Source organism: Macrotis lagotis, chromosome 4, assembly GCF_037893015.1.
Source record: "Macrotis lagotis isolate mMagLag1 chromosome 4, bilby.v1.9.chrom.fasta, whole genome shotgun sequence".
In the NCBI taxonomy this organism is placed as follows: domain Eukaryota; kingdom Metazoa; phylum Chordata; class Mammalia; order Peramelemorphia; family Peramelidae; genus Macrotis; species Macrotis lagotis.
The window spans coordinates 111103796-111127201 of NC_133661.1; the positions used below are offsets into that span (position 1 = coordinate 111103796).

Consider the following 23406-nt stretch of genomic DNA (forward strand, 5'->3'; position numbering starts at 1 on the left):
ACCAGGGATATAGAGAGAAAAATTTATCCCTGACTCAAGGAGTTTACATCCTATTAGGGGATCAAGCATGTGAATATGTGGATAGATAGGTAGACAGACGAGCATTCAGACAAATAGATAATAATAATAATAATAATAATAATAGATTGATAGTTGATAGATGATCGATGATGGATTGATAGAAAGATGATAGAGATAGGTAGATAGATGATAGATTGATTGGTAGGTAGATAAGCAAGTAGATATCTAAGTAATATACAGATTTATAAAATGGAATATGGGGGGAAGAGTATTAGTAGCTAAAATGTTTTCATGTAGTTGATTTAAATCAAAAGGAAAACTTAAGAATTCTGACAGACAAGGAGAGGAAGGGAGAAAATGCCAGAAGTGGGAGATAATCACTTCAAAGATCTAGTTATTGGAGATAGAATGTCATATATAAAAACAATAAGGAAATCAGTTTGCCTTGACTACAGTGTGTCAGGTACAGAAATGTGTATAAAGGATGAGAAGGTAAATTGGCTGATTTGAAAGAAGAGTTTCAGTATGATCCACTGTTTGAGGACAGGGAATCACTGAGTCACTGAAGCTTTTTTTAATAGGGACATGACATGGCAACAATCTAAAGTATGGTTTAGAAAGAGAAGGGAGGATGTAATGAGACCAAGGAGGCTATTAAAATAGTCTCTGGAGAGGCTAAGTCCTTGAACTCAGTTGGTGACTATGTGAATTGGGAAAAAAAAAGTAGAGTAAAATGTTCTTGTAAAGATGTAAAGATTTGTATCTGCTTGGCTCTGTGAGATAAAAGTGAAGGGTAAAAGATAGCAATAAGCTTGCAAACTTGCATGCCTGGAAGAATGATGATGTTCTCAACAAAAAAGGGCTAATTTTGAGAAGAAAGTTAAGTTCTGTTTTGGACATAGTAAGTTTGCGATGCCTAGAGATTGTCCAGTTCAAAATGTTTAATAATCAGTTTGTGAGGCAGGACTCAAGCACAGGAATAAAACCAGAGCTGAATATAGAGATATGTGTGGCATCTTCATGGAGATAATAACTAAATCCAAGGGATCAGTCTTATGAGGTGATCAGTCTTATTAGGTTTAGTGAGGAAAAAAGGACCTAAAACAAAGAATTGGGGTATCTAAAATTCGGAAGCAGGTTTGACGACTTGGCATAAAAAAACAAGAAGGAATGGTCAGACAGGTAACAGAACAAAAAGAAATATGTCATGAAAACCCTAGGGGGAAAAAAAGGAATAGGAGAAGACTGTTAAAAGCATCGAATGCTGTAAAGAGATCATGAAGGATAAAGACTGGGAAAAGGACATTAGATTTAACAAATTAATATAATCATTTATAACTTTGGAAAAGGAAGTTTCATTTAAGTGAAATCAGAAGCCAGATTGCAAAGGGTAGAGAAAGGAGAGAAAGAAGAGAGAAGTGAGATCATATTTGAGTATAAGATAGCTTTTTTCAAGAAGTTTGCATGAAAAAGAGAGGAGAGATAAGAGAATGATAAGTTGAAGAAATCTCTTAGGTTCTAGTAATTTTTTTTAATGGGAAATAAATGTTGCTCTTTTTATAGGCAACAGAAGGAACCAGTAGATAAGTAGAAGCCTAAAAAGTAGGAGGATTGGAGATAGATTATTATGAGGGCAATGTGTAGGAGAAGATGGGAGAGGAAATCAAGAGTACATACTGAATACTTGATGAGGTGGAAGATTACTTCCTCAGCAGAGATTGAAGAGAATGGGAATGAGAAAGGATCATGTCAGAGAACTGTGACATGTGGATAAAAGGAGAAGCTTCAGTTTTCTCAGTAGAATACAGTATGCTCAGCTATGGCATTTTTCTCAAGCTGAAGTCCTATAGAACAGTGCTTCTCATTCTTTCCCAACTACCACCCTCTTTTTAAGTATCAATACATTGATGTGTATCAAAAAAGATGGGGTCCTTTTCCAAACTACTATACAGCTAAATTCCTAGGTGTTAATCGGGGAAGGGAAAGGGTTTAAATATTTTATTAAGTGCCTGCTTTGTGCCAGATACTTTCCTAAGTGTTTTCCAAAGTAGTCTCTGGGATAGTCAAGTTATTAATAAAGAACACTTGATTGGGAGCAAGGGAATCTTTGCAATGGTTTGATTGGCCTAGAGACTATTATTTATCTAATCTGAAAAGAATTTAGACCAGAAAAATGGCATTTTAAGGTCCTTTAGCAAATATCTCATTAAAATTACTACATAATATTGATACTTTCTTGGAAATTTTAGTACTTTTTTATTATAACACTAGGCTACTGAAGCAAAAGCAAGCAGAAGTTGCTAGCCCTTTTGGAGAAAAACAAGGGTCTATCCAAATTCAGAAGAAGAACTATGTCCAATTAATGAATGTCATAGAAGAACTGGATAATCCAATTCATATGCCAGAAGGCTTAGAACCTCCAGTCTGGATACACTTCTGTGCTCTAAGAAGAATAAAAATGGAAAACGAACAAGCAGTAATATTTTATTTTTAAGTATTAATATTAAATATAGAGAGTTGACTGGTTGGGCTGAAATGTTTTTTTCTCTTAAATATCTGTTATAAGGGAAAAATCAATGATGAATTGAGAATACATATATATATATATACATTTAAAATGAACACTGTAAAAAACAAAAAGAATCAGCTGAAAAATTTTAGCAATCAAATATGAAGTTGAATAAGTTTAGAAGATTTTTTAGCATTAACATACTACTTTCCCTAATAATGTTATAAATGTTGGTAGAATCAGAGTATTATATTGAGTATTGAGTTTTAAAGCCTGTTCTAGGAGAGATAACCAACATTCAGGAAATTAAAGTCAGGATTCAAAAAGATCCTGACAGTCTAGGGTCCTAGATAAAAATCTAATGAAATAAAATTTAGTCAACATAAATGTAAAATCTTAGACTTGGGTTGGGAAAAAAAATCAGCTTTACAGGTACTAGATGAGAGAAAAGGTACAGAAAATTTTATTCTCTCAAGTGCTGGCTGAGAAGTTCATGGATTAAATTTCCACTGACATTATTGGGTGATTGGTCTTTGATAATTTGGATTCTTCTGGTCAAAATTGTTTTTTAAATCATTGAAACAGGTCTGTTCTAATTTTTCTTCTTATCTAAGAGGTTATGCTTTGGTTTGTTCAGGTAAAGCAAAAAGCCCTCGTTATGCTGGAAATGCAAACCTTCTTCCAGAAGAGAACTGAGGATGATGAGAAGGCACAAATGGACCTTGAAAAAGGTTTCAAAGAACTCGTAAAGTAATATGATTATTTGATTCTTTAATTCACACTCATTTAGATCTATTTGAAATCTAATTCAGGGTTATTAAGCCAGGGGAAAGTCTTCAATATAAAGGAAACTGATGTCAGCTTACAATGGGTTTATCCTTGAAGTACCCTTCATCATTATGGGAATGAGTTTTGAAAACTCTAAAACCAGAGATGCCATTGTAAAAAAAAATCACATATTTCAATGACTTATTCATTTGATCCTCTTCAAATAGGGATTATTACAAAGTTTTCCTAATGCCCACCTATGTACTTTATAGAAGAAAATAAAATGTCTCTACTTGGATTTTTTTGGCTAACAATGCTGGCTAATAAAAATAAAAATCAATCTACAAGCACTTATTAAAGATCTATTAGGATCTTATTTAAGATCTAGCCTGTCACAGTGCTAGTGCTAGAAAAACAGAAGAAAATAATGAAATAGCATCTGTCCTCAAGGCATTGGGGGAAGTAAAATGTACATTAAGAATTTAGATACAGGGGTAGCTAGGTGGAGCAGTGGATAGAACAATGGCCCTGGAGTCAGGAGGACCTGAGTTCAAATCCAGCCTCAGACACTTAATAATTGCCTCGTTGTGTGACCTTAGGCAAGTCACTTAATCCCATTGCCTTAAATAAATTTTTAAAAAATTAAAAAAATGTCAAACTGACTTTTAAAAAAAGAATTTATATATAAACAAAATAAATAGCAATTTTATGGAGATTAGTAAAGGTCTTGCATGGAAGGTTGTATTTTGAGTTGAACTTTGAAGTAAACTAGAAATTCTAAGAGGTCAACGTAAAGAGAGAATATATAAACTTATTATTATTAGGGACAGCCTACTCAAAAGCATAGACATAAGAGATAGAATATATCATCTATGATATGCATTAAGAATATGATAGGCAGCAAAGTCCAGTCTAACTAGACCACAGAAAGAATGAAGTAATATAAAATAGGTCTGTGTAGTCTAGCTGTGTAGGTTATAATGAGCTTTAAATGTTAATCAGAGAAATCAGTATATGATCCTAAAGGAATTTACTAAAAAGGGGAGTGACACATAAGAGTGTGCAAACCCCCTTTACTCCCCTTGCAATCTGACTTCCAATCAGACCTATTATCACTCAACTGAACATACTCTCTGCAGAGTTATTAATGACCTCTTAAATATCTAATGAAATGTTCATTTTTCAGTATTCATTCTTTTTGATCTCTCTGAAGCATTTGACAGTACTTATCACCCTTTTCTCTTGGGTACTAAACTCTTGTCAGGTTCCATGACAATACTCTCCTTATTCTCCAGGAATTGCTTCTTAAAGAATATAACTTTGGTAAACATATAGAAGATGGAGATGGAAGAGATCTGAGGCAGGAAAATTAACCAGGAAAGTATTATAAAAGATCAGGAGAAAAATGGTAACCCAGGTTCTGATCTGAGGTAGTCAAGTAGGGAGAAAGAGATGAATGTTTTTTGTACATAATTATTTAGCTTTTATAAAGAATTGATATAAGAAAACATAATCAATGATTCACCAAATATCTGCAAATCAAGACCCTCCCCCCCCAAAAAAGACTGAACACAATATTTCAAAATATCATAAATGAAAAGTGACAAGACCTATTAGTAATAGAGTACACAGTAAAAGTAGAAAGAATCTATTCTGAAAGAATCTTATTCTGAAAAAAAAAACCCAAAATGAAAACTATCAGGAATATCATAGTCAAAATTCAGAGCTTCCAGATTAAAATTTTAAAATACTTTAAAAAGCTAGAGAGAATGAGTTAAAAGTAGCAAATGACCAGTTGCGATAACAGAAGACTTGGCAACTAGTATTTTAAAGGTGAGAAGATCTAAAAATAAAGATAAAGATAAAGACTCACAGCCAAAAATAACTCACCTGGAATAACCAAACACAATTCTAAAGGGAAAAATGGACAATTAATTAAACAGAAAATTTTACAAGCATTCTTAATGAAAAGAATAGAGTTCAGTCTTGTGGGTGGAGCCAAGATGGCAGCATGAGAACAGCCTTTCCTAGGAACTCTCTCAAAAAAAATATTCCAAAAATCTTAAAATTATGGTTCTAACTAAATTTTCAAGAAACAAAATGCACAGAAAGATCCAGTGAGGCAATTCTCCAGCCCATGATAACCTGGAAAATTGTGGGAAAGCTCTGTTCCATGGGGGTGGAGGGGTTGGCAGCACAGCCAGGATTATCAAGCTGGAGCGAAGGAGTTCCAGTCTTCCGGGAACAGGCTAGGAGCCCAGTAGCTAAAACAGTTTCCTGATCTAGCAACACAGAGAACACCAAGCACATCTTGGAAGATCAGCAAGGAAACCTCTGCCAGAGTGAGTGGGAGCCAGCATAGCCCTCAGTGGAGCCAGGGCCATCAGCATAGCTGTGGCCCTCAGAGCAGCCCAGATTCCAGGAAACAGAAACAAATCTGCAAAGCTGCCCAGCAGCTGCTCCCAGAGTGCTCAGCCCAACAAAGGTAAGGGAGTGGAGGGAGACTGTCAAGGTCTCTCCTCTGGCCCTGGGACAGGACTCTTGTACTTTGTCCCTATTTAGATCCTGGCCACAGTCTGAGGACCCTCTATTGCCCTAGAGCAGACACCCTCCTCCAGGGCAGAGGGGTGTGCTTGTGGTCATCCACAGACCAGAGCACAGACCAGGAACTGAGGACCTTGCCAGGGTACCCCAATAATACTCAAAAGCTCAGGTAGCACCCCAAACCAGGCACAGGCCAGGGAAATGAGTAAACAGAAAAAAAAGAACCTGACCATAGACAATTACTTTAGTCCCATGGAGGATCAAAACACAGAAGTTGAGAAAGTTCCAGCTTCTGCATCTAAATCCTCCAAGAAATATAGAAGTTGGTTTTGGGCTATTTCAGAACTCAAAAAGATTTTGAAAATCAAGTAAGGGGGGCAGCTAGGTGGCGTAGTGGATAAAGCACTGGCCCTGGAGTCAGGAGTACCTGGGTTCAAATCCGGTCTCAGACACTTAATAATTACCTAGCTGTGTGGCCTTGGGCAAGCCACTTAACCCCATTTGCCTTGCAAAAACCTAAAAAAAAAAATCAAGGGAGGTAGGGGGAAAATTAGGAAGAGAAATGAGAGAGAAGCAGGAAAAATATGAAAACCAAGTCAATAGCTTAGTCAAGGAAATTCCAAAAAAATGCTGAAGAAAAAAGCATACTAAAAACTAGTTTACGTCAAACAGTTCAAAATGTTAATGAAGAGAAAAATAGCTTAAAAAGTAGAACTGGGGGTGGCTAGGTGGCGCGGTGGATAAAGCACCACACCAGCCCTGGAGTCAGAAGTCCCTGGGTTCAAATCTGCTCTCAGACACTTAATAATTACCTAGCTGTGTGGCCTTGGGCAAGCCACTTAACCCCATTTGCCTTGCAAAAAAAAGCTAAAAAGAAAAAGTAGAATTGGCCAGATGGAAAAGGAGATAAGAAAGCTCTCCGAAGAAAATAAATCTTTCAAATGTAGGATGAAGCTAAAGGAAGCTGATGATCTTATAAGGAATCAAGACACAATTAAACAATATCAAAAGAATGAAAAGCTAGAATAAAATGTGAAATATTGCATTGAAAAAACAACAGATCTTGAAAAACAGATTCAGAAGTGACAATTTAAAAATTATTGGGCTATCTGAAAGTCATGACCAGGAAAAGAGCCTTGACTTCATTTTTAAAGAATTTCTACAGGAAAATTGTCCTGATATCCTAAAAACGGGGGGGGGGGGGGGGATAGAAATTGAGAGAATTCACCAATCTCCTACTGAAAGAGATCCAAAAAAAACCTCCAGGAATATTATAGACAAGTTGCAGAACTCCCAAGTCAAAGAGAAAATAATACAAGCATCCAGAACAAAACAATTCAAATATTATGGTGCTGCAGTCAGGATTACACAGAATTTATCAGCATCCACCTTAAGGACTTGTAGGGCTTGGAATATGATATTCCAGAAGGCAAAAGAGCTTGGAATTGCAACCTACCCAGAATCACCTACCCAGAAAAATTGAACATCCCCCTTCCATGGGAAAAGATAGACTTTCAATGAAACGGGAATTCAAATGTTCCTGTTAAATGACCAGAGCTGAACAGAAAGTTTGATCTTCAAGTACAGGATTCAGTTTAATCACAGAGAGGGTGGATGAGAAGGGTAAATTATGAGGGATTTAATGATGATGAACTGCATGCATTCTTGCATGGGAAGATGATACAGATAATACTCATATGAACCTTCTCATTTATTAGAGCAGTTGGAAGGATCCTTTTATGGTCGAGACACAGGAGAGATTCGAATTAGAAGGTATAATATATTTTTAAAATGGAGTCAATGAGTGAAAAGGAAATGTACTGGGAGAAAGGAAAGGAGAGGTAGAATAGATTAAGATATTCATGTAAAAGAGTCAAGAAATAATTTTTCATTGGTATGGAAGGGGAGAAAGTGAAGAGGATTGTGAGAGCCTTCATTTTCATTGGAAACAGCTCAGAAATAAAACAACACATATACTTAATAGGGCATAGAAATCTAGAAGAAAAAGAATAGAAAGGGATTGGGAAAAAGGGGACAGGGGGAAGGGAGGGGGAGGTAGGAGATAGAGGAGAGGGTAGATCATGGGAGAGGATAGTCAGATAAAATACATTTTCTTTTTTACTTTTTGCAAGGTGGTAGGATTGGATGGCCTATCCAGGACCATGGAACTAAGTGATTGCTGGGTCTCTGGGGTGGGCTGTAGACTTGGGGTCTCTTGGCCCCAGGGCCAGTGCTCTGTCCACTGTGCCACTCAGCTGTCCCACAGCACGCTTTTGAAGAGGGACAAAGTGAAAGGAAAGAGAAAATATAATAATTAGTAGTGGGGAGAAATGGATGGAGGGAATTACAATCAGCAACATCAACTGTGGAAAAATATGGAAGTAACTTCTCTGATGGCCTTATGATAAAGAATGTGATCCACCAGAGAGACAGAGCTGATGATGGTATTGGACACAGACTGAAGCACATTTTTTTCTTCTTTCTTTCACTTTATTTCTCATGAAGATTTTTATTTTTGTGGGAGAAGGGGGTATTATGCTTACTCTTACACCAGGACTATTTTAGTAATGTGTAAATAAATAAAAATGTAAATTTAAAAAAAAAGAAAAGAACAGAGTTCAGCAGAAACTTTGAAATTCAAACAAAGGAGTCAAGTGAAACTAAGAAAGGTGCACATATGATTGTACACTCAGTACACCCTCTACAGCCAAGATGCAACAAAGTATAGACTGATCCTTCTACTTGTGCTCATTTTGATCTAATAACAAACACCAAGAAATTACAGTTTCTCCATCAACTAGCACCACACCATCCATATATATAGAACCACCACTGATTATGGCAAATAGAGCAATACTGAATACTATGGATAAGTTCACTTACCTTAGGCATCAAGGAATGGACACAGAGATGGATGAGGTTGACATAGACATTGAAGGAGCTAGCTCAGTATTGGGGGAAAAGGTGTAAAAGAGAAGAGAAGGCTGCCTACCAAACTGAAGGTCAATAGAGTATTGTTGAATGCCTGTGAAAGTTGGACAGTTGACCAGTGCTATGCCAAGAAACTGTATTACTTGAATTTTAATAGTCTTAGAAGGATTCCGAAGGTCACCTAGTAAGATAAAGTATCAGACACTGAGGTTCTTTCTTGGGTTGAATTGCCAAGCATTCAAATTCTACTGCAGAGGACACAATTCTAATGAGTTGTTCACATGCCAAATGTATGTTTGCCTAAAATACTATTTTATCGAATAATTCACACAAAGCAAGTACTCATATGAAGTCTGAAGAAGTGGTACTACAAGGACATTCTCAAGGTTTCTGTGAAGAACTTTAGAATTATTTGACATGGGGGACATGTCAAAGGCTCATCCAACATGGTATGTCATATTAACAAAGCAGAATAGTAGGAGCACAAAAGAAATAGAAGATGCTCAAATCTGCAGACACCTCCACTCCAAATGTTCACGTGGACTATTTATGCCTGACCTATAGCAGAACCTTCTTGAGTTCATGCTAGTCTGATCAATCACAGTTAGATACAGTATACTTTGACTTCAACATGGTAATGTCATTTCGGTCCTCTGAGAATAATGGACAACAACCAACCAAAGACAAAAGGGAGTAGAAAATACTAGTTCACATGATTGGGGTACATGAGACAAAGACTATATAAACTGGGAAGAAGGAGCAAAAATAAGCATCATTTGAATTGAACATACATTTTAATGTAGAAAAATATTAAATTTGACAAGGAAACAAACAGGAACTAAAAGAAAGAAAGGAAGGATTGAGAAGGATAAAATAAAAGAAGAATTAATCATAAGTAAAACGTATTCAACTAAGAGTAAAACATGAAGGGGGAATTAAAAAGAGTAAAAATTTGTGATTAAGGTCTAGGCAGGAACAGAAACAGTGGAGCAGAAGCAGATCCCTTACATTTTTCTTATCTTACCAATTTCTTTGTAAAGAATGATGGTGACAGGAAGAGTAGAGAAAAAGGAGAGGAAAATAGACAATTAATATTATAATGTGAATGGGAACAACTCAATTATAAAAGAATAAAATAGCAGAATGGATTAGAAAATAATCCAACAATATGCCGTGAACAAGAAAAACACAAAAGAAAAATAAGAGGCTGAAGCAAAATTATTATGCTTCAGATGATCTAAAAAAGTCAGAGTAATCATATTTGCATGCAGACATAGCAATAAAAATAGAAATGATTAGAGAAGATACACAGGAAAATTGTATTATGTTTAACGACACCATAGAAAACAAATTAATACCTGTACTCAAAATGAAGGAACTGAATGACAAAGCATCTATTTAATAGAAAAATTATCAATTTAAAGGGAAAAATAAAGAGTAGTAAAGACTATTATAGTTGGAAACTTCAACACATTTTTCAAACTTGGGCAAATTTGATAAAAAGTTAAACCAGAAAGAAGAACCCAAACAATTTTTTTTAAGTTGTATATGGTAGAGCTCCGGAAATTACTGAATTGGAATAAAAAGAAAAATACATATCTTATCTGTGCTCAGAAGGAAGCTTCATAATAAATGACCAATTATGAGCATCACAAACTAATGTAGAAATGTGTATATGATCTTTTTCTCTTGTTTTGTTTTGTTTTGTTTTTTAGTTTTTGCAAGGCTATAGGGTTAGGGTTAAGTGGTTTGCCCAAGACCACACAGCTAGGTAATTATTAAGTGTCTGAGGTTGGATTTGAACTCAGGTATTCCTGACTCTAGGGCTGGTGCTCTATCCACTGCACCACCTAGCTGCCCCCAAAAAAGTGTATATGTTAAATCCATCCTTTGTGGAGCACAATACAATTATTGCTGTTCTTACTTCATTCTTGAAGACCATTGAAATTAAGAGAGTGATATCTTGATTTGTGCATGAATTGAATTTAAGTGAGGCAGATCTATGCAAAGTAATCATCCTCATTTCTCCCAAGTCTTCAGAATCCAATAGCAAGACAAAAGTCAATACGACTGGCATTTGCCCACTATATTATAGTCATTAAAAAGTCTTTTAAGAAAGGAATGAAAATTAATTGGAGATTAATAAATAATTTAATCCTTAATAATTGGTGGCTCCGGCAGCTAAGTGGCACAGTCTATAGAAACAAGTTCAAATCCGGTCTCAGATACTTGATAATTACCTAGTTATGTGACCTCGAGAAAGTCACTTAACCCCACTGTCTTGCAAAAAAAGAAAAAGAATTGGTGGTTCAAGGTAAGAACCCTAGAAACAATACTTAATTATGTCAAATTAAATAACAACAATAAGACAACATACCAAAACAAAAGCAGACAAAGAAAATTTATATTAATACTTTCATCAAAAAAAATTTAAAAAGCAGATCAATGAATTAGACATGCAACTAAAACAACTAGAAAAGCAACACATCCCAAAATCCAACTAAACACCAAAGCAAAAATTTTGAATATCAAAGAAAATATGAATAAAACTGAAAACAAAAATACTGTTTAGTTTAGAAGTAAAACTAATAGCTATTTTTAAGGGGGGGAAGAACTAACTAAACAACTAATTTGATTTTTCTCAAGGGAATTTGACTTTTTTTTTTTTAGTTTTTGCAAGGCAATGGGGTAAGTGGCTTGCCCAAGGCCGCACAGCTAGGTAATTATTAAGTGTCTGAGGTCGGATTTGAACTCAGGTACTTCTGACTCCAAAGCCAGTGCTCTATCCACTGTGCCACCTAGCCACCCCAGAATTTGACTTTTAAAGGAAAGAGATGAGGCAGCTAAGAGCACTGGTCCTGGAGTCAGGAGTACCTGAGCTCAAATCCGGCCTCAGACATTTAATAATTGCCTGGCTGTGTGACCTTGGGTAAGTCACTTAACCCCATTGCCCTAAATAAATAAAAATTTTAAAAAAAGAAAGGGAAGAGAGATATAGAATAATATGTTAAGATAACAGGATCTCATGAGGAATTTTTAAGGTTGGGATGACATTTTACATAGCATTTTAAAGTTTATAAACCACTTCTCATAACAGCTCTCTGCTTAAGCAAGGCAAGTATTATTCCCATTTTATAGATAATAACAATCGACATCTACAAAATACTATAATAAGCAGAAAGTTAGAGGCTTATCTAGTTAATTCAATGTAGACTGCCAATAGTATTAATGTCAATCTAATCTTTTTAAAGTTAAAAAAATGGAACTGAATTAAATGATAATTGTCTCAATTCTGCTTCCTTTTTTGGTATAGAAATAATTTTAATTGTAATACTAATGTAAGATCCCCAAGGCCTCACTACAATAAAAAATTACCCATATTTAGCAGTTATCAGTAATATTATATACATTGTAGAAAAAATATAAACAAAACAAAGCTTTCAGTATACTTTATACATTATAGTTTTTTCCTCTACTACTTCAGATTTATCCTATAATTTTATGCATCAGTACATTGGGTCATTAATTTTTTTAATCATAGAGTAAAATTTCATGATCCTTTTTTCTTCATATAAAACTTTAACTAACCTGTGTGAAACTGGAAGATATATTATAGCTACTTTCTATGTAAAGCTGATCCCTCGGGGAATGGTTACCAGATACATCATTGTGTCTAGTTTTGTTAGTGAACTGGTTTAGTATGACTTGCTTTTAAGATTTTATGTATATTCAATTAAAATATAAAAGACAAAGAGAGTACAATAATAGCTTCTTATTGTTTTTCCAATTTAGATTACAAGAAGAGAAAATGAATTATCAGTTGGATTTGACAATTCAACTCTTGCTGACACAAGGGCAAGTGGAAATGGAAGGTTTCCACTTTCTATTAGATTTCACGGACTCCATTCTCATTAACAGAGTTATAATTGAAGATCTAAATAGTATAATTCGGGTAATTATGAATTTTCAGAAAGAAAGAAAAAACGCAGAAACTGCTTTGTAAAATAAGTAAAATATTTTCCTTGTTTAATACCCATATATTTTTCCTATTCTTAAAAATAATTATTGAAAAACTTATTTATCATCTCCATTTTCATATTAATTCCTTCCCCTCAATTAATGAGGCATTTTTTGTAACAAAGAATAAGAAAAGGAAATGGGATCAGTTTATTACCTACATATAACCAAGTTTAACAAGTATATGTTTATCTCTGTAAAGAGGGGTACTTTTTTTCAATTCTTTTCATTCTTGGACATCATAATTACATAACATTCAGTTTCATTTCTGTATTCTTTCCATTAACATTCCTGCAGTCATTGTTATACAGTTTTTTTTTTCTGGTCTAATTATACTTGACTTGGCATGAGTTCATTTAAATCTTCTCATTTTCCCTGAATTCTTCATATTAATTTTCTACAGAGCAATAACATTTTTCTCATATATTACAATTTGTTCAGCTAAATGATGGACATTTACTTTGTTTCCAATTCTATGCCAGGACAAAAAAAAAAGACTGCTTAGCTATGGGACCTTTTTTACTGTCTTTGATTTCTATAAGGTCTGAGATTCAAAGGTTAAGGATATTTTAATTTTTTTTTTTTTTAGTTTTTGTAAGGCAATGGGGTTAAGTGGCTTGCCCAAGGTCACATAGCTAGGTAATTATTAAGGCCAGATTTGAACTCAGGTACTCCTGACTCCAGGGCTGGTATTCTATCCACTGTGCCACCTAGCTGCCCCTGTGCCACCTAGCCACCCCAAGGATATTTTTGATTTTTAAAATTTTTTAATTTTTAAAAAATTCCAAATTATTTTCTAGATTGCTTAGATCAATTCATAGCTACATCAACAGTATTTTGACCTGACTTTCTTTTATTAGACTATAGAATGTAAGGAGGGGAGTAATATGTAGGAAAAGTATAAAATGTATAGAAAGATAAAAAACTAGGTTGTAAAAACTATATAGAAAAGATTTTATATATTCAATCTCAGAAGTAATACTACTTGCGTTATTGAGAAAGGGAGTAACATGGTCAGATATAAATATATATATATATATATATATATATACACACACACACATATATATATATATGCTTTATTCAACATTCTCTAAATTCTGGGTTTCTTGTCCCTTGATCTTGAGTTTGAATAGCTTTCTGGGAAAGGAATAAGCCATCAGGCAATTGAGAGGAACCTATTTCATAAATGGCTGAGGAGAAGTCACTCTAATATGACTCTACTGTAAAGCCACAGGAGTTGATAGAGGCTCATCTGTGTGTACCTCTAAGGGGATGGCTACTACTCTCCCACAAACAACTATAGGCTTCCCTCTCAAACCACTGTGAACATTTCTCTTCCAAAAACACCTTGAAGTTCAATTTTGGGGACAAGAACCCAGAAGGCTAGGGAATGTTGCCTATGTGTGACAATATTTCCTAGAGACAAAAGGAAGCTACTGGAGTTTGAACAAAAGAAGTGATACAGTCAGAAGTAAACCAGGGTGGGGTGGCAGCTAGTTGGCACAGTGGATAGAGCAGCAGCTCTGGAGTCAGGAGGACCTGGGTTTCAACTACAGCCTCAGACACTTAATACTTACTTAACCATGTGACCTTGGACAAGTCACTTAACCCCATTGCCTTGCAAAAAAAAAGAATTCAACTTACGAAAAAACATTTTGGCAGCTCTATGAAGGTATAGATTAGAATGGGGAGAAACTTAAGGCAAGGAGACCAAGTTAGGAGGCTAAACTAAGTGAGAGTACATGATTATGTGAATGGAAAAGAGGAAGCAAATATAAGAATATTTTGGAGATTGAAATGACAAGATTTTGTAATTGATTTGATTGATTGTAAAGGGATAGTATAAGTGAATGTGAAAGTGAAAAATTAAGAAGTAATCAGCAAATATTTATTAAGAATCTACTTTGGGCAGCTGGGTGGCGCAGTAGATAGAGCACCAGCCCTGGAGTCAGGAGTACCTGAGTTCAAATCCAGCCTCAGACACACCTAATAATTACCTAGCTGTGTGGCCTTGAGCAAGTCACTTAACCCCATTGCCTTGCAAAAACCTAAAAAAAAAAAATCTACTTTATACCAGGCATTGTGCTAGGAACTGGAGATAGAGAATGAAAAAATTACCACTGACAATGAGCTTCCATTCTAATGGGGAAGATACGAGTATATATATACAACATAAATACAAAGGTGCTAAATATAAAATCCACAAAGTCCTTAAATACAAGTTAGTTTGGAAGAGAAAGATCTAAATGTTGGGGACAATCAGAAAAAGTTGACATCATGGTTGCAAATTTAGGCAACTTGCCTTTAACTGTCAAAGGGAAGCTGGAAGAAGTGCTGAAGGGAGGATAGAATTGTGACAGCGAATTTGAGATGACTCCCAGACATCCATCTTCTCTCTATGTTCTAATGTAAAACCGAAATCAAGAGTATTCAAATATATGCTAATTCAATTTAGAAGATCTTAATTTGGATTTTCTTCTGAATTTCTCCCTCTTCCTTTATCTTCTGTTACATATCAACATATAGAATAAAATCAGAACTTTTTTTATCATGAGCACTAACATTACCTAGTATCCCTGAAATGTTTCCTTGGACACATTTTAAGCCATCTCTGCTAACTTCTTTATTTTCCTCTTTAAGATTAACTTGTGATCTATCACTTTTACTTAACTACAATTTCTAGTTTCATTTATAGTGAGACAACTGATTGACATAATTCAATAAACTATTCACTCATCAACCATTTAGCAAGGATCTCACATTTAGAGAACCAACAACTAAGTTTAAGATCTTTCTTCTCACCCCTACTCTGACAAAAACAGGAATAATATTGAGAATTACTTTGTAATTTTCTTTCTTTAATGAGTCACCATGACTAAGAAATTAGTCAGCCCCTGGTGATAGATTTCTCCAATTGAGTCAAGCTAGTCCCCCCAAAAGAAGACAGAATCAGTTCTGGGGAAAATATATGAATGCTTTCCAGCTTTCTAGCTTCTAAGAGCTTGTACTCTACTGACATATCTTTCAAGTATTCATGGTTTACCTATTTGCCTCAATGAGGCATCTAGATATGATTGTTTTCTTAAATCTGAGCAGTTTAGCACTAAAGGTAAGGTTTCTGTGCTTTCATAAAAGCTGAACTTAGTCTTATATGAGAATTTTTTTCTAAATATATGATGGCAACAATTATAGGACTAGTATCCAAGGCTTGAGATGGAATTTGTAGAATCATCAAATGTGTTCCATTTCTTCCTAGAAGGTCTTCACTATTTCTCATGAAAGTTACTCATGAATTCCTTCACTGGTCCTACTTACCCTCCCTCTACCTTATCTTCTACTAGTCTCTCCTTTTCCTCTATCTTTTTTCCTCAGTTTGGGATATAAGAAAAGGTGAGATGATATCCTAAGTTGCCCTGGAAAGGGATAGCTTTTTGATGTATGATTCTGTTTAGAGAAATTGAAATAACTCTGAATAAAGTGAACTCTTTGTTCAATTTTTCATATTTTGTATTCCAGACTCAACAGGGATCTTCAGTATGACTGAGAGCAATGTACTAGAATACTATTTCTCAGGAGATATGTTTTTGTAATGATTATTGCAATATAATGTTAATTAGGTCTTTTAAAATTCTACAACATTTTAACAATAGTAAAATCACTTCTCTTATCTTCAGAAATGCATAAGCTAAATAATGGAATATGTTTTTGGTTGTTGTTGTTGTTGCTTTTATAAGGCCCAAGTTCAAAAGAAAATTGACAGCATGATAGTAAGTAAAGATGTCCACAAAGGAATATTTCAGATTGAATGGGAACATAAGAAAATGGAGATGGAAATGGAAGATTTAAGCCAAAAGATTTGGGATATTCAGATGCTGTTTCTTTCAAAAGATCGTCGAAAGGTAATCACTCTATAGCACATATGGTATTTTTCATCGACCACGTGGAGCCAGTAGCACTTTACAAAACATTTTCTGATCCTATAATTTCATGGATTATGGGGATACAGACAATAATGTGAGTGATTAAATGTAAATTATCATCATTAAACATGCATCTTAACATCTAAAGTAGTCAAAATAGGTCATGGTAAATTATCTTTGAATACAAATGATATTGACACATATCAATAAGCATTAAATGCCTACCATCTGCCAGGTACAATGCTAGATAGACCCTAGAGATATAAAGAAGGAAGTCAAACAATCTCTGTCTGCAGAGTTCATATTCTACCAGGAAAATCAGAATATAAACACATGGAAATACAAAAAATATATGCCAAATAAATAGCTAGAGAAATCAGAAAAGCTTCCTATAGAAGGGGACACTTGAGCAGGATCTTGAAGAAAAGTAAGGATTCTAACAGGCTGAAATGAAGAGAAAGTGCATTCTAGGCAAAGCAGGACAAAACAGAACTTAGATTAAATGTAGTAATATTCTTTATTAGGAACAAGAAACATGAATGTGCCAAAAGGAATATAAAAAAGAGTAATGCATAAGGAGGGTAGCAAAGGACACAGATCTAGGTAGGTTGTGAAAGAATTTGAATGTCGTAGGAGTTTAAAATTTATCCTAAGGGTGATAGGGAGTCATTAGAGTTTATTATGAAGACAAATGAGTTGGTAAGAACTGAACTTTAAAGGAGAATTACTCTGGCAGTTTTATGGAAGATAGAAAATGAAAGTGGAAAAGATAGAGGCAAAGATATCTTAGAGCAAAATAGAGCAGAGAAATAAGCAGGAGATTCAGGAGAAAACAGTATCAACAAAATCCAGAGATCATATCTAAGAGAAAAGGCTAGTCACCATTGCCAAAGTCTTCAGATTTGTCAATTAAGGGTCCAATGGTAACTTTGGGGACAACATTCTCAGTTGTAATAAAATCAGAAGCCTTATTTCAAGAGGTTAAGAAGAGAAAGGAAAGGAAGAGGAAACACCCATTGTAATTAGCTACTTCTTGGAGTTTTAACTAGGAAACAGAGAAATAAAGGATAGTAACTACAGAGGGTGCTGGTTTCTAACAAATTTGGAGGGGCATATTTTTAGGTAGCAGAAAATGAACAAGTAGAAAAGGAAAAAGGGAGGAGTACGATTGTGGGGACAGTATGAAGAAGATAGGAAAGGATGGGATCAAGAAAACAAATATAGGCATTGTAGTTGGCAAAGAGAAGTACCATCTAATCATTAGGAATTGGAATTAAGGGGGAGAGAATGAGAATAATGCCAAGGACTTATAAGACGCAAAGGGGAAAAAAAGAGATATATGATCTCTAAGGTATGAGGAAAGATACCAATAAAATACTGCAGAAGGAAAGAAAGTATAGCCTTTTGGGGGAATTGGATGGAGAATCAATTAAGATAAAATAAAAGGTCTTCCTTGATACAATGAAACCAAGCAGAAATTAGATGGGAAAAGGATAAAGTGAAGCCAGAGGAGGGATGATGGCTTAGAAAAGTATTGACATGTGAATGGATTAGAGATCACAATAAGGACAAAGAACAGGTTTGGGAAGAGAGTAAGGCATAGGAAAAGACTAAATGATTAAAAATTTATATTATACTAATTACATAAATCCAAGTACTGATTTAGCAATGGCATACATAAGTGAAATAAGTGAAACTAGTGATTTATTATAGGTCAAAATGACAAAATAATGTGAGGTTTTCATGTATATTAATCTCATCTTTCTTCCCCCCTCCCAGTTCCTAAGCGAACCAAATTATGATCTCCTGATCAACCACCAGATTTCTGTGATGGAGCAGACTCTCACTATAATGGACAAAGTAAGAATCAACCTTATTAATCATTATGTTATAGTTCAGAGCATTGTCTTATTAGTCTTAGGGAATTACCTACGGTACTAAGGAAATTGTTTTGTTTATTTATTTTCCAATTACATGCAAAGGTAGTTTTTTAACTTTTATCCTTTTGCAACCTTTTCAGTTCCATATTTTTCTACACCCCTTTCTCATGGCAGCAAATAATCTGATATAGGTTGTACATGTAAAATGGTATTTAACATATTTCTATATTAGTCAAGTTGTGAAAGAAGAACTAAAACTAAGAGGGGAAAGCATGAGAAAGAAAGAAAAAAATTGAGTTTTTAAAAAAGTGAACATAGTATGCTTCTGTTCTGCATTTAGAATGCACAGTTTTTCTCTGGATGTGGATGGCATTTTCTAGAACATGTCTCTCCTCTGAGAGTAGTGCCCTTTAGACACAGTTCCAATTTACTCTCAGACAGACTGGATCTGTTCACAACTCCAACAGGGCACTAAGGATTTTAAGTAACCTGCCCAGGGCAGCATAATATGTGTCAGAGGCAGGGATTGTCATATTCTGAATCCAGCTCTCTACTACTCCATAGTGTCACTCTCTAAGATTGTAAGGGGCATGGGAAATGCCAACCTGCATCAGTAGCAGTAGTTTCCTTAAATAGGAGGGTTTCTTATGTCAATGAAACCACAGGTCCAAAACTTCTATCCCAGATCTATCTACTATCATAATTTCTAAAATGTTTCAAGTAAGTTTAAGGGTAAAATCAATGGTTTTAATTATCTGAAATTGCCATTCTTGTCAGCAAGTATTAAACACTTTTTTATGAATAAAGTTCTGTCTTAGGTGCTAGGATGTGGGGAAAAAACCCAAGCAGTCCTTCAGTACTTATACTCTAAGGGAATAAGATGGGAGTAGACAATGGACTATATACATAGAAAATAACAAGGTAATTTGAAGAGAGAGAGAGTGCCAACAACAACAAGGAAATAATAATCTGATATAGGTTGTACATGTAAAGGCTTCATGAAACATAAAGGAACTGAATGGATTTGAATATAAGAGAGTATTCATAGAGGAGATTTTTAAAAACAGAATGTGTCGGGGAGGCTAGGTGGCTCAGTGGATAAAACACTGGCCCTGGAGTCAGGAGTACCTGGGTTCAAATCTGGTCTCAAACACTTCATAATTACCTAGCTGTGTGGCCTTGGGCAAGCCACTTAACCCCATTTGCCTTGCAAAAACCAAAAAAAAAAAAAAAAGAAGAATGTGTCCTAGGCATGGAAGATAACTTACACAAATGCTTGGAAGCAAGAGATGGAATATCAGTTTTGTCAAACAAAAATTGACTAGAATGTGGAGTGTGTAAAAGGGTGTAATTTGAAGTAGGATTGGAAAGATAGGTTAGCACTAAATTGTAGAGGCTCATAAATACCAGTTAGGAATTTGTATTTTGTCCAAGATGCAATAATGAAGTTCTGATGATTTTTAAGTATGAGAATGATTAGGCATTGCCTAAGAAAGATTATTTTGACAGCTCTTGTAAAGAAGGTGGATTAAAGAAAGCAGGACAGGAAACAAGATCTCTAAGAGAAAATTAACCTATGACAGGGAGGATGGCAGCACATTCCACAGAAATAGAGAATTTTGAACCCAAGTACTTGGAAAGAGCAAAAGAAAAATGTAGAAAGAGAAGATAAAAGGATCCAGGTCAGAACCTTGGGAGACTTATGAGGTAGTGTATGGCATATGATAAGGAAAAAAGGAAGAGCCATTCAATGGGAAAATATTGAAGATCAGAGAGTGGGGGGGGATTAATGATAGGGCAAACTACTAGAAGTAGCAGAGAATGAAGAAATCAAAGTCATAAAGAGAAGGGTTAAGATACATTTTCCTTGAGAAAAAGAGGAGAATATGGATAGATAAAAAAGAGAAATTTTGAAATACAGATTAAAGGAGAATTTGACAAATTGCATTTTCCCAGTAATACTGCATTAGGGACTTAAGGCAAGAAAAAGCATAAAACAGAAAGTGAAAATATGATAAACAATCAGAAAAATGAAAGTGAAAGCAGTGAGGGCCCAATTAAGAACACTAAGAATTTCAAGAATATTGCATAACTTCTACTAGGCAGGGTTCAGGATATCAGGAAGAACAGGAGAAAAGAAGGATCTTGGGTAGTACATAGGTTTAAACTTGGCAAGGAATGAAGAACAGAAGAGAACTGTATAATGACAAAGGACTGAGAGAGTGAAAATCATAAAGAGCTGAAATTTTTAACTATAATCAAGAGTAAGAAAGGATGGCCCTAAAGTCAGACTAAGGTTGATGAAATGGCAGAAGAGACAGGAAAGAAAGGAAGAGTAATGTTCACAGCAAGGATGAAAAATATGTTTGAAAGGAGTTGAGGTTTCTGGAGAGCAATTTGGAATTATGCCCAAAAATGTGAATACCCTTTGATCCAGCAATACCTCTACTGGGTCTATACTCTGAATCATGAAAAAGGGTAAAAACATCACTTGTACAAAAATATTCATAGCAGCTCTATTTGTAGTGGCAAAGAATTGGAAATCAAAGGGATGTCCATCAATTAGGGAATGGTTGAACAAATTGTTGTATATGTGCATTATGGAACCCTTTTGTTCTATTAGAAACCAGGAGGGATGGGATTTCAGAGAAGCCTGAAAGGACTTGCCTGAATTGATGCTGAGTGAGATGAGCAGAGCCAGAAAAAAATTATACACTCTAACAGCAACCTGGGGGTGGTGATCAACCTTAAAGGACTTACTTATTCCATCAGTGCAATAATCAGGGACAAATTTAGGATATCTGCAATGGAGAATACCATTTGTATCCAGAGAAATAACTGTAGAATTTAAACAAAGACCAAAGACTATTACCTTCAATTATTAAAAAAAAAAAGTTGTCTTAGTACTACATAATTTTGCTATCTCTAATATTTTATTTCTTCCTCAAAGATATATTTTTTTCTCTCAACACATTCAATTTTGATCAATGTATAGCATGGAAACAATGTAAAGATTAACAGATTGCCTTCTGTGGGGGGGGAGCGGGGAGGGAAGGGAAGGTGGGGGGAAAGTGTAAAATTCAAAACCTTACAAAAATGATAGGTAGAAATCTATTACTATTTTATATAATTGGAAAACAAAATATTTATATAATAAAGAAAGAAAAGAGTTGAGACAAATGAGGAGATTGTGATCAGAGAAGAATCTCAAAAATGTGTAATTGTAGTCCATTGCCAATCTGGGAAATAAAATAATAGACTATAGTCTCCCTCAGCAGCTATCTACAATAAATAGTACAGTGTAATATTGGGTCATAGTTTTCTTTATATAAAATACCAATCAGTTACCCATTTAATGAAATATTTGTAGTCTCTTCTATGTATATTACAAAAGGTAAATGCTAAATGTTTGGGGAGATTAGTTATGAAATTAAATTCCTTGCAACAAATTTATTTGGAGCTGATAAAAATCATGTCTATTTTTTCTGCTTCTAAATACATAAAGAGTTTTGTTTGGGGCCAGCTAGGTGGCACAGTGGATAGAGCCCTGGAGTCAGGTGTACCTGAGTTCAAATTCAACCTCAGACACTTAATAATTACCTAGCTGCGTGGCCTTGGGCAAACCACTTAACCCCATTTGCCTTTACAAAAACCTAAAAAAAAAAAAAGAGTTAATGTCCCTGATAATTAATTCATACATCTAGAAATTGTTCATTTTAATAGCATCCTTAATAAAGTAATAAGTTCCAATGCCTTCTTCTCATCAATATATTTTGGGAAATTATATAATTACCAGGCTCACAACAGAGAGGTGGAAGCCCTCAAAAAATTACTCAAGCAACTTGGAAAGTTCGTCACTCAAAGAGATTCAGCAAATTATACTCTAAGTTGTGAACTACAAGAAGTGTTGGTGGCTGTCAGCCAAAGACAAAAAATCTGTAGATCATTTGGTAAGCCAGATTACCTTTGTACAGTTAAAAAGTTGGTGGGAAGCTGTATATCAGAAAATTTTATTACAGTAGTTCGCAAAGCTTTCTGCATTTAAAATATTTTCCCTAGTTTAATAGTTTTATTAATCCATTCAAAGTAAATTATGTTTTTTCATTACTTTAGACAATAGTTTCACTAATTTTCCTGGGTTTTTTTTAAATAGGATCTAAGCTGACTTGTGAAAAGATTATACAGAAACAATATGAAGCTATGTTGCAACAACAAAAACTAGTAAATATTTCAAGAAGTCAGGCTGAAGAGATAGCAATTTTGCAGGCCGAAGTTGAAAGACTAAGAATGAAAACATTTCCTGCACTTATTCAAGTGTAGAAATGCTGGGGGGGGTGGGGGAACATGAAGACATAACACATTTTAAAAATCTGTTCTCATTTTCTTAAAATTCCTTTTTTCCAGGAACAGAAAAACTAAATATTCTTAATTTACTGTCCCTTACTTCTGAACCTTAATTGAAACCCTTTGGTTCCTCTTAAAAAGTTGTAGAAATTTAAGTTTTGCTCTGTAGAAATAGAAGTGTTGCTCTATGGAAATAAAAGTGTTATATCCCTTGAATGTGTCTTTTCTTAAAGCATGAACAAAATTTCCAGTAAGATTATCCGATGGGGGCAGCTAGGTGGCATAGTTGATAGAGCACCAGCCCTGGAGTCAGGAGAACCTGAGTTCAAATCTGACCTCAGACACTTAATAATCACCTAGTATGACCTTGCACAAGTCATTTAACCTCATTGCCTTGCAAAAACAATAATAATAATAATTATTATTATTATTACTATTATCAGGATGGGAATCAAGAAAAGTTTGGTTT

The 23406-nt window shown here is 34.8% G+C and overlaps 1 protein-coding gene across 1 annotated transcript in view; it reads left to right on the forward strand.

Annotated features, from left to right (window-relative positions):
* Window positions 1-23142, forward strand: part of LOC141521319 (cilia- and flagella-associated protein 43-like) — a 288518-nt gene extending 265376 nt beyond the window's left edge. Inside the window, exons 33-39 of the mRNA XM_074233774.1 lie at window positions 2293-2497; window positions 3168-3280; window positions 12566-12725; window positions 16528-16692; window positions 18493-18573; window positions 22390-22543; window positions 22747-23142. Of these exons, the coding sequence (XP_074089875.1) occupies window positions 2293-2497; window positions 3168-3280; window positions 12566-12725; window positions 16528-16692; window positions 18493-18573; window positions 22390-22543; window positions 22747-22913 (1045 nt within the window). The 3' untranslated portion in view covers window positions 22914-23142. The remainder of the gene's footprint in view (window positions 1-2292; window positions 2498-3167; window positions 3281-12565; window positions 12726-16527; window positions 16693-18492; window positions 18574-22389; window positions 22544-22746) is intronic.
* The last annotated feature ends 264 nt before the right edge of the window (window positions 23143-23406 follow it).